The sequence below is a fragment of the Trichechus manatus genome, unplaced genomic scaffold (assembly GCF_000243295.1).
Source record: "Trichechus manatus latirostris isolate Lorelei unplaced genomic scaffold, TriManLat1.0 scaffold00137, whole genome shotgun sequence".
In the NCBI taxonomy this organism is placed as follows: domain Eukaryota; kingdom Metazoa; phylum Chordata; class Mammalia; order Sirenia; family Trichechidae; genus Trichechus; species Trichechus manatus.
Window position 1 is genome coordinate 2,273,665 of NW_004444073.1, and position 12,612 is coordinate 2,286,276.

The 12,612-nt window shown below is 36.5% G+C and overlaps 1 protein-coding gene across 2 annotated transcripts in view; it reads right to left on the bottom strand.

The window, feature by feature from the left end:
- SEPTIN7 (septin 7) overlaps nucleotides 1-12,612 on the bottom strand; it is a 100,724-nt gene that overhangs the window by 65,147 nt on the left and 22,965 nt on the right. Inside the window, exons 2-3 of one of the 2 annotated variants that reach the window (XM_004385308.2) lie at nucleotides 5,783-5,787; nucleotides 4,064-4,166 (exon numbers count right to left, since the gene is read on the bottom strand). In XM_004385308.2, the coding sequence (XP_004385365.2) occupies nucleotides 4,064-4,166; nucleotides 5,783-5,787 (108 nt within the window). The remainder of the gene's footprint in view (nucleotides 1-4,063; nucleotides 4,167-5,782; nucleotides 5,788-12,612) is intronic. The other variant, XM_004385307.1, reaches the window with a different exon arrangement.

A 12,612-nucleotide genomic window follows, 5' to 3' on the forward strand; every position in this document is an offset into this window, starting at 1 on the left:
ATTATTTCTTCTATTCACACACGTTATTTATATAATACAGTTAAATATTAGTTTTTAGGTCCTTCAAAATCATTTTAGTTCTTTCTCTTTCACTTTCCTTCCTGAAAATTCAGTCCAAAGGCTATTATGTGGAGCTGAGAAGGGTAGGTGTCCATGCTGGAGGGACAGCCACATTGGTCCACAGCAAGGTGTCAGAGCCTGCAGGATGAGGAAGGTTTCCAAGGTAGCATGGGAGACGGTCTGGCATGAGGTGTCTGAATCCAAACAGGATGAAGTAGGGAAGAATGGTAACTGTGACAGTCATTGTATATCCTTGTTGTTAGCTGCTGTTGAGTTGGCCCCCAATTCATGGTAACCCCATGCAGAACAGAACAAAACGCTGTCAAGTTCTGCACCATCCCCATGAATGGTTGTGGATCAGACTGTTGTGATCCAAAGGGTTTTCACTGGCTGATTTTCGGAAGTAGATTACCAGGTCTTTCTTCATAGTCCATCTTCATCTGGAAGCTCTGCAGAAACCTGTTCAGCACCACAGCCAACATGCAACCCTCCACTGGCTGCATATGAGGTGCACTGGCCAGGTATCAAACCTGAGTCTCCCGCATGGAAGGTGAGAATTCTACCACTGAACCACTAATGTTGTTGCTGGGTGTCCTCAGGTCAATTCTGACTCACAGCGACCCCATGTGATAGAGTAGAACTGCCCCATAGGGTTTCCTTGACTGTAATCTACATGGCAGCAGATAGCCAGGTCTTTCTCCCATGGAGCTGCCGGGTGAGTTCAAACCTCCAATGTTCCGGTTAGCAGTAGAGCACTTAAACATTGCACCATCAGGGCTCCTTAGAACCACTAATGCCTCTCTATATGTCCTTACTATCTGCTAAATACCTCCTAAAGTTTCTAATAAATAATATACCTCAAAAAAAATGCCTTTACACATCTGTCCTGACCCATAGTACTTAACTGTACAATACAAAGAATGAACCCTAATGTGAACTATGGACTTTAGTTAATAATAATGTGTCAATATTGATTCATCACTTGTAACAAACGTACCACACAAATGCCAGTTGTTAGTAATAGGGGAAACTGTGAACAGGGGAGAGAGAGGATGGATATACAGGAGCTCTATACTATCTGCTCAATTTTATTTAAACTGCTTCAAAAAATATCTATTAAATTTAAAAAAGACAAAAAAAAACCTTCTGACAAATTTTGAATCCCAAAAATGGCTAAACTAGCACACACTGAACTCCCTCCTACTGAAAAAATAAAAATACTAATCTGCTACTAAAGATATTCGGCGTAGATCAAATACATTATGATATATTGCTAAAAGAAGACTTCTACCACAAAGATTTTGTAAAGCTAAAAATTACAGAAATGATCAAATTCAAAATAATAGGTTTAATACCACCTGTTTTTCAAGATATTTTTCTGGTCAGATAAAACTAAGGTCACCTGAGTTCTACCTCCTTGAAGGATTCTAGTAAAATCATGCGTAAAATTAACAGAATTAACAGTTTATTCTCAAAACAGTCTAATCTAAATAAGGAGCAAACAAAGGACAATTGTCATGTTAGTATTGTGTGTCAACTTGGCTACATTATAGTACTCTGGTATTCAATCAAACACTAATCTAGGTGTTGCAGTGAAAATATTTTGTAGATGTTTTTAACATCTACAATCAGTTGACTTTAAGGAGACCACCCTCGATACTGTGAGCGGGTCTCATCAAATCAGTTGAAGGCATTAAGAGCAAAAACTGAGGTTTCCCAGGGAAGAAGAAATTCTGCCTCTAAACTACAGCATCAAATCCAGCCTGCTGGAAATCAAACTTGCCAGTTCCCACCATCAGAGAGCCAATTCCTTAAATTAATCAATCTCTGTCTCAACCTAATAAAACAGTTAAGTTCCAAGTAGGTTTGGAACTTTGCAAAATAAAGACCTAAGTGTCTCATTATTTGATATGTCTGGCACTGGTTTTTAAACTAATTTTAAAAAATACGATTCAAAAACAGGAATTTCAATCTCCTCATCATGGTAGCAGTTAAGGTCTCCAAAATTAATGCTAGTCTATCTTTCCAGCCTATTTTTAACTACTGCAAAGTCACATCTTAGGGGTATAACTTAGATCCTAAAGTCAATGTGCAGTGAAAATTAATCTTGAAAAGTCCCTATATCATCCATAAAACAGTTATGTATAAACTAACAACACATTTTTCCTCCTGCACTAAAACATAGCCATTTCTTTGAGCACATAAAATGCAACTGGTTTATATTTAGAGGTCATCCCATCACCAGACTAACATTCAACAAGGTGAGAAGCTCACACTATGAAAGATATGTGGAAACTAAAAATGAACGAGGGAATAGCAGACTCACCTCTCGCACCTCACGTCCACTCTAGGCCAAACGCTCATTCCAGCTGAATGATATAAAAAATTGCTTGCACTATTATAAGTTCTCTAGCTCTTGTTCATTCTCTCTTCCCTTGTCCCTCTCCCTGTTCCCCCTTCCTTTCACTCCTTCTTTCCCTCATTGGGAAACCAAGAACATCTAGTTAAATTCATATAAGTTTAATGCATATTAAATGTACTCTATTGAAGCTGGCCCTACTTCCAGTACCCCCAAATAAGCTTCTTTATGGTGGTTAAGATCACCAAACTAACAGGAGGTAGATGTGGGTTGGCTCTGCCATCTGCTAGCAATACAGTAACAATGGGCAAGTAACCTAATCTCTCCGTGCTTCAGTTTTTTCACCTCTACGATGGTAACAATAATACCTACCTCATAGGGTTATTATAAGGATTACGAGCTAATATTCATAAAGTACTTAGAACACTGCTGCCATGTAAGTTATGTGGGTGTTAGCGATTATTGTCCCAACTGGACTGCCCCTCAATCTCTATCCCAATTCTATGCATTCTTCAAAATCTGACCTAACACCACCTCCTCAAAATAAGGCAACAGTAATCTCCAAACCAGGGCAAACACTCCTATGCCCTTAAATTTCTACGGTTTTTAAATTTTATACCATTCTAGTGACTTGTAAATACTTCCTAATCTTTTTATGTGTACAGTCTACCCTGTCATATAAATTATAAGCTCTTAAAAGATAGAAAATATGAGAATACATATCTTCTCTCTTTAATATAAAAAGTCACTTGCGTGCTCAACAAATACTGCTTATGAGTCAAGGTTACTAGATAAAGGTTTCCAAACACAGGAAAAAGAGTTTCATAAAAAAATCAGCTGTAAAATATAGATTCCCAATTTGTACCAATATATGTTTTAAACCATGAATTGTGTTAAGGGTCAAAATTACTATGGGTTTAGATCTCAAAACTGAGGACTTAGCTCATAAGGAATAGCTTGTGGTCTTTAAGACAAGAATACTAAAGCAAGGTTGGTTGTAGCTTTCTATGATTTGCAGATTCTGTTAGATTCAGCCAAGAGTCTATATTGAAATATAACAATAGGATAAAACACACGAGAAAAAAAGAGACTGACTTAGAGAACAAGGAGAGTCATGTTTCACTCACTCCAGGTCTTATACTCAGTGAATGGAATTTCCAGGGTAATTATTTGCATTATTATGATCCTCTATCCTCCTCTCCTTTTAAAATTCAAAGCGTATCATTGAATATGTTTAAGTTAAAGGCTCATATGACTCCACTAGTGTATAAGCCAGAAAAAAAAAATTATCCTTGAGTGTAAGTAACCACCAGATGTTCTTTCCTTTTGCTACATTATCAATTACAGAGAAGTAAGAAACGAACCACAGTCTTTTACACTTCTCTAGTGTTCTATTTCTCCCCCTACTTCTCAACTTTCACTTAGTTTTCCAAAATTATGCCACCATAAGAAATAGGCAAAAAGAAAATATAAAACCCATTATGCTACCAGGTTAAATTTTAAAATGTATTCCCATAGTAAGAGAAAATATAACACATGGTCCCCGAAGTTATTTGTGCTATTGTTTTCTTAAATTTATTCAGAGTTGATTAACAGCTTAAAACTGAGAACCAAATTCAATTTTAGTGAGAAACCATAACTTACCTACTACCATAAGCGTGAATTCAAACCCTCTTTTCACTGATTTTCTGTATACTTGATTTGGGAGATTTGCAAATCCCACATAGCCTTCAAGGTTCTTCTGTTGCTGAGAAAACCAAAAAGAGCGAAGTTATTCACTTATCAACGATATTCTTCTGTCACACATTTCAAATTCCCTTCATTAACCTATTTTAGAAAATTATGTAAACTTTTATTCATGGCAAATCAAACTGCTTTTGTAGTGTTACTAATAAAGTACTAGTTAATTGTAGCAATGGACAAAATGAGTTGAGCATGAGATGACTGACAATAGTTAATTATAAAAACTCAAAGGAATAAAATAAAAAGTGAAGAAACCTGTCTCAGAGCAAAAACATCAATTGACAGAATTTAGTAACAATAAGATTCTGACCAACTAAAAAATAAAACAGCAAAGGACTTTTCACCATAAAAAAAATTAAAATCCCCTTAAAATTATATTAAGATCCCTTTTTAATCATCCTTTTGCTCACACTAATTACCACAGGTGTTTCTTGAATCTCTTTTTATTCATGAAATGAAATCAAAATGCTGAGTTTAAGTAATTTTTTTACATAAATTCTTGAAAGCTTTCAGGATTAAAATCAATCAGCAAATATATCTTCCAAATGGTTTTACCAGGTGCCAGTTATATCATTTAGATGTTTCAGATGATCCTGTTGCTTGTATCTTCATGGAAATCAGATTTATCCAGGTCTTAAATTAAATCATGTTTCAGTTTTCTGAACAGTTTTTGATTTTTTGATGACCTCAACAATAATTTCATGAGCAATTCAAAGAAAACTACTTCTAAATCGGTATACAGTAGTCCCTGACTTATGACATATTCAAGTTATGATGAACTGCACTTAATGATCATCTTTTTTTTTTTTTTTGTGGACATATTACTGTTGGTAGTATGTACTATACACAATGTTGCATCATGTAATTTGCTGATGTTATCATTCACATGCCAACCCCCAAAGACAAATAAAAATCAGATGTATAATGATTCTGATGATAAAAGGCAATAACGAAAACTAAAAAAAGAGAAGTATTCGACTTGTGTCAGAACTGACTTACGACAGAGTCGTTGGAACGGAAACCCGTCGTAAGTTGGGGACAACCTGTAGTAAATAAGTTTGATTTTTAACTTACCCACTAGTGAGAAATACTGTCCACCGTTCAGACCATCTTAGTAGAGTCTTACTGATTTATTTTTCTTAGAGGTAAGTCTTATTCATCATGAAAATATAATGGCAAAATACTCCTAAGAGGTATACATTCCTCTTAAGAGTTTTGCCACATTTAAATTCTCATTTGAAAAAACTCACAGGAGATCAGAGTATCAATTCAGTACATTTGGATTTAACAAAGAACAGAAGTCTATGTTCCTTACTAGTATCAAATATTCCATCCACAAGCTTTTACCCTAGTTTTATTCATACAAACCAATTTTTAAGCCAAATGTTGAGAAGCTCTAAGTTGAGGACCAATTAAAATGAAAAACTAATTTTAAATATGCTAATTAGGAGACTGATCAGAGTATAGTATTTTGAAGTCAAATATCTGAAAGCCTACTATGTGTAGATCTAAAAATATGTATTAAATTTAACATTTCCTTGGCTCATGTTTCATTCACTGTAGACTAAATTTAAATTAACTTAGATAGAAAAGTTTATATAAATTATGTAGTATACTCACAGCTACTTTGTAAAGAACACATTTCCGTCATTCCAGTGTTTCAGATTCCAACAGAATAGATCCACAGAGGAACAGTAAACGAGAAATTCCAAGAATTGTAGATGACACATTCAGTCCAAATAGGAGATGCAAATCCATTGGAACATAGCAAAAAAGGGAAAAATAAATGTTACTTACATGTAACTCAATAAAGTAGAAGTAGGTTAAAAATCAATTGAGGAACAATGCCCAAAACAGAAACAATATATTAACAAAAAAATAAATTGAGAACAGAATCTTTTCTATACATGTCAAAAACCTCAAAACCCACTGTCATTGAGTTGATTCCGACTCACAGCAACCCTAAAGGACGGAGCAGAACTGCCACATACGGTTTCCAAGGAGTGGCTGATGGATTTGAACTGCCAACCTTCTGGCAAGCAGCCAAGCTCTAAATCACTGCACTACCAGGGCTCCATACATGTCAAGGTAATGCTTTTTTGAAGGATATACAGCTTAGTGAGTTTTAGTTCATTGTTTTCAGCAGCTCTTCTGCTGAAACGAAGAACAAAAGACCTATCTTTTTATAATGGCCGACTATATGCCCTGCATCTGACATCTTGCAGGAAATGGTGGAAATAATGTAAACTTCATACAATTCTGCTTTGTCAGTTACTGGATTAAAAAGGCACGGTGCAAATGCAAGATCAGACAAATGTAAAGGTTTTAGCCAAGATCTTCACATAATGCTGTATTTCAAGTTCTATTAATTAAACTGAAGTTCTGAATTTAAAGAAATGCATACTTATGAAGAGGGGAAAGGGAAAGAAGCTAAAGACAGTAAGTACTAACAGATAGAAAGATAAGGTAGATGTGAGCTATGAAAACTGAAAGGCAACTACGTAACGATGCATACAGAAGAAAATAGACTACGGTTGGACAAACTGCCTGAAAAGTATTTCTTTGTTCCATACTGACACATATCTATTCTATACTGACACAAATCTATAAGTCACATCACACACTACTTCAAATAATTTGAGGTAGCTAAGGTTTTTACAGTTTTATAGTTAGTTATTAAAATGTAATAAATGAAAACTAGTTTAAAAAAATAAGGTGTTTTAATAATTAAAATTATTTTTTCAATGACAATGATTCCCCAAATCCCTCAAAAATAAAAGCCTATGCCCTTACAATGGCCTGTAGTGGTCCTCAACCTTAGTTGCACCTTAGAATCACTGGGGTGCTTTTATTTCAATGCCCTGGTTAAACTCCAGACTAATTAAATCAATCCCTGGGAGTGGGGCCTTGTCCACTGGTATTTGTTAAAGCTCTTCAAGTAATTCCACTGTTCAGCTAAAGCTGAGAATTACTGACCTACAAGGTCCTGCAACATCTGGCTTCCCTGTCACTTCTGGCCTCATCTCCTACTACTCTTTCCCCTTTGCTCACTCCTCTTCCAGCTGCACTAACCCCCTAGCTACTCCTCACACACACCAGGCTTGCTTCTACCTCACAAGTTTACAGTTCCTGTTTTCTTTGCCTGAAACAAGTATCAGAGATTAATTTAAAAGTACAATCTCAACTCTTAGCACTGCACTTTGCTATTTTCTCTTAAAATCATATATTTTGTTTTCAAGCCATTAATATGTATTTTACTCATCTTGTTTCTTGTGATCTCCATTCCTTCCCACCACACCTATAACTAGAATGTAAGCTTCATCAACGTTAAGAATTAAATGAATTACATAAATTGTGGCATCAAAAAAAGAGGAAGTCCAACAAATTTGAGAACCAAGAGAAAACAGACAAATTTCTAGAAATATACCACCTACCTAAACTAACACAAACTGAAACAGAAAATCTGGACATATAACAAAAGAAGAGATTTAAGAGGTAATAAAAAAAACTTCCAACAAGAAAAGGCCCTGGCCTGGACAGCTTCACTGGAGAATTCTACCAAACACTCAGAAAAGAGCTCACACCAGTACTACTCAAACTATTTCAGAGCACAGAAAAGGAACGAATACTCCCAAATTCATTCTTTGAAGCCAGCATAACCCTGCTATCAAAGCCAGGCAAACACACAACAAAAAAAAGAAAATTACAGACCAATATCACTCATGAATATAGATGCAAAAATTCTCAACAAAATTCTAGCCAATAGAATCCAGCATCATATTAAAAAAATAATACATCACAACCAAGTGGGATTCATACCAGGTACGCAAGGATGGTTCAACATTAGAAAATCAATCAACGTAATCTACCACATAAGTAGAACAAAAGAAAAGACTCACGCATGATCATTTCAATCTACGCAGAAAAGGTATTTGATAAAGTCCAACACCCATTCCTGATAAAAACTCTCAGTAAAATAGGAATTAAAGGGAAATTCCTCAACATAATAAAGGACATCTATACAAAACCAACAGCTAACATCATTCTCAATGGAGAGAGGCTGAAAGCATTCCCCCTGAGAACAGGAACAAGACAAAGATGCCCTTTATCACCACTCCTATTTAACACTGGGTTGGAAGACCTAGCTAGAGCAATAAGGCAAGAAAAAGAAATAAAGTGCATTCAAGCTGGAAAGGAAGGAGTAAAACTACGATATGATAGTTTTAGCATATCACTAATGATATGTTCCTATACATAGAGAACCCCAAAGATTCCATAAGAAAACTACTGGAAACAATAGATTTAGCAGAGTAGCAGGATACAAGATCAATGCACAAAAATCAGTTGGATTCTCATATACAACAAAGAGAACTTCAAAAAGGAAATCAGGAAAACAATTTATAACAGCCCCTAAAAAGATATAATATTTAGGAATAAATCTAATTAGGGACGTGGAAGACCTATACAAACTATAAAACATTACTGCAAGAACCAAAAGAGACCTACATAAATGCAAAAACATACCATGCTCATGGATAAGAAGACTCCACATTGTGAAAATGTCAATTCTATCCAAAGCAAGATATAATGCAATCCTGATCCAAACACCAACAGCATTTTTAATGAGATGGAAAAACTAATCACTAACTTTATATGGAAAGGAAAGAGGCCCTGAATAACCAAAGCATTATGGAAGAAAAAGAACAAAGTAGGAGGCCTCATACTACCTGATCTCAGAACCTACCATACAGCCATGGTAGTCAAAACAGCCTGATACTGGTACAATGACAGACATATAGACCAATGGAACAGAATCAAGAACCCAGATATAAATCCATCCACCTACAGTCAGCTGATCTTTGACAAAGGCCCAAAGTCCATTAAATGGGGAAAAGGCAGCCTCTTTAACAAATGGTGCTGGAAAAACTAACTGTAAAAACAAAAATTAAACAGGACTCATACCTCACACCATACACAAAAGCTCACTCAAAATGGATCAAAGACCAAAATATAAAAACTAAAATGATAAACATCATGGAAGAAAAAACAGAGACAATGCTAGGGGCCCTAATACACGCCATAAATTCAATACAACCATAACTAACAATGCACAAATACCAGAAGATAAACTAGATAACTGGGAGCTCCTAGAAATTAAACACTTACGCTCATCAAAACACATCATCAAAAGGGTAAAAAGAGGAACTACAGACTGGGAAAAGAAATTTGTCTATGACATATCTGACAAGAGTCTAACCTCTAAAATCTATAGAATACTTCAACATGTCAATTAAAAGACAACAAATAATCCAATTAAAAAATGGGCAAAGGATATGAACAGACACTTCACCAAAGAAGACATCTAGGCAGCTAACAGACACATGAGGAAATGCTCGCGATAATTAGCCATTAGAGAAATGCAAATTAAAACAACAATGAGATACCATCATACTCTGACATTACTGGCATGAATCAAAAAAACCGAAAATAACAAATGTTGGAGAGGTTGTGGTGAGACTGGAACTCTTATGCACTGCTGGTGGGAATGTAAAATGGCACAACCACTATGGAAAACGGTATGGTACCTCCTTAAAAAGCTAGAAATAGAAATATCATATGATCCAGCAATCCTATTCCTAGGAATACACCCTAGAGAAATAAGAGCCATAACACAAATAGACATATGCACACCCATGCTCACTGCAGCATTATTCACAATAGCAAAAAGATGGAAAGAACCTATGTGCCCATCAACAGATGAATGGATAAACAAATTATGGTACAAAGACACAACAGAATACTATGCAATGATAAAGAACAATGAGGAGTCTGTGAAACATCTCACAACATGGATGAATCTGGGAGGCATTATGCTGAGTGAAGTAAGTCAATCACAAAAGGACAAATATTGTATGAGACCACCATTATAAAAACTCAAGAATAGGTTTACACACAGAAAAAAAAAAACTTTGATGCTTATGAGCGAGGGGAGGGTGGCAAGGGGAAATTGCTAACTAGATAATAGACAAGTGCTAACTTTGATACAAGGAAAGACAACACACAATATAGGGGAAGTCAGCACAACTTGATGAAGAAAAAGCCATAGAAGCTTCCTAGATACATCTAAATACCTTGAGGGACCAAGTTACTGGGTCAAGGGCTAAGGATCATGGTCTCGGGCGATATCTAGGTCAATCAGCACAACGTAGTTCATAAAGAAAATGTTCTACATCCTACTTTGGTGAGTAACGTGTGGGGTCTTAAGAGCTTGTGAGTGGCCATCTAAGATACATCTATTGGTCCCATCATGTTTGGGGCAAAGGAGAACAAAGAAAACCAAAGACACAGGGAAAACAACAGTCCAAAGAACTAATGGACCACACGAACCACAGCATTCATCAGCCTGAACCCAGAAGAAACAGATGGTGTCCAGCTACCACCACTGACCACTATGACAGGGATCATAACAGAGAGTCCTGGACAGAGTGGGAGAAAAATGTAGAACAAAATTCAAATGCACAAAAAATGACCAGACTTACTGGTCTGACAGAAACTGGAGGAACCCCTGCGCCTATGGCCCCCCAAACATTCTGCTAACTCAGAAATGAAGCTGCTCCCAAAGTCCACCTTTCAGACAAAGATTAGACAGGCATATAAAACAATAACGAATGTGAAGAACTTGCTTCTTAGTTCAATCAAGTAGACAAGACTAAATGGGCAACACTTGCCCAAAAGCAAAGACAAGATGGCAGGACGGGGCAGGAAATCCGGATGAATGGATACGGGGAACCCGTGCTGTGAAGGGAAAAGGGGAGAGTGTTGACACATTGCGGTAATTGCAACAAATGTCACAAAGCAATCTGTGTATAAATTTTTAAATGAGAAGCTAATTTGCACTATAAACTTTCACCTAAAACACAATAAAACTTAAAAAAAAAAGAGGAATCCATCTCAGGGAGCTGAAAAGTTTCAGAGAAAATGATATTTTAGTTACATCTTCAAGGATCCCACTAGACAGAAGGCTAACAAAACACCTTAGAGTCTGCCCCTGTGTCTTAGTCATTGCTTTATCCTCAGCTCCTAGAAACAGTTCCTAGCACACAGTAGGATTTTAGGTCTGAATTAAGAACAGGGTGAAGCATTGCAGGCAAAGGAGCAGATCCTTACGTGGGGATGAACCTGGCACTTTTCAGGAACAAAAAGAAGGTAAGCGAACTACAACGAAATGAAGTAGTGGACAAGAGAATGAGTGGTAGGAAATGAGGTCAGGGAGGCAAGCAGGGACCAGATCATGTGGGACTCAGATAAAGTAAGAAGTTTGGATGTTATTTTAGGCATGATGGAAAGCCACTGGAGGGTTTTACACAGGAGAGCGACCTGACCTGATTTGCATTTTAAAGATAGCTCTCATTGCTAAGTGAAGAAGACAAATGAATAAGGAAAACTAGTAAAGAGGCTACTGCAATAGTCCTGGAAAGAATGGGTACACTGAACCAAGATGGTAAGGAACCAATGAGAGATGAGAAGAATTCAGAATATGTTTTGAAGATAGGATTGACAGCACATTACTAATGGTTTGCATGTGATGGGTAAAGGACAAAGGAACTAAAGATAACTCCTACGTTTCTGGCTTAAACAACTGAGTGGCTAGTGATATTTCTTAGGAATACAGGGAACAATGGGGCAGAAAAAGATTGGGCGGCAAGAGATGAAATCTCCAAATTAAAATGGCTTTGAACACTTAAGTTTGAGGTGCCTACTCAAGAAGAATTGTTCAGTAGAGGCCAGAAATTCCAGGGTTAGTTAGTGGTGAAGATACAGACTTAGGAATCATCAGCATATATATAATATTGGGAGGGGACTGGATTCCCAGGAAGAGGGAGTCAAGATAGCCCTGGAGCACTCCAAAATAACAGGTTGAGCAGAAAAAGAGGTAACAAAGACAACTGAGAAAGATCAGCCTGTAAGATGGGAGTAAAATCAGGGCTGTCTTTAGGATGGAGCAGTTATTCAATTGTGTTGAATGCTATTGAGAGGTCAAACGAAGTAACAGAGACATGACCACAAAATTTGGAAATGAGAAAGTTACTGTTAACTTTTGACAAGAACAGTTTCAGTTAACATACTGAGGAAAAAGAGTGACTAGGTTGAGAGCAGACAATTCTTTGTATGTAACTATTACAACATTTTAAATATGGTTTGCCGGTCTCCTCCGATGTAACTGATTTCTCAGAGGAAAAAAACCATGTCTTTTTCATTTCTATATTCCCAAAGAAAGTGCTGACACATAGGTGTACTCAAAAAAACTGAAAGACTAAATTATACTTTCAGGAAAACTTCTTCGGAGGAAGAATCTTTGTCCATAAAATGGTTTGCCTATTGTTGAAAAACAAATTATCCCAGAATTAGTATCAAAGTATCCCACTATACACAAATATATGTATCTAAAC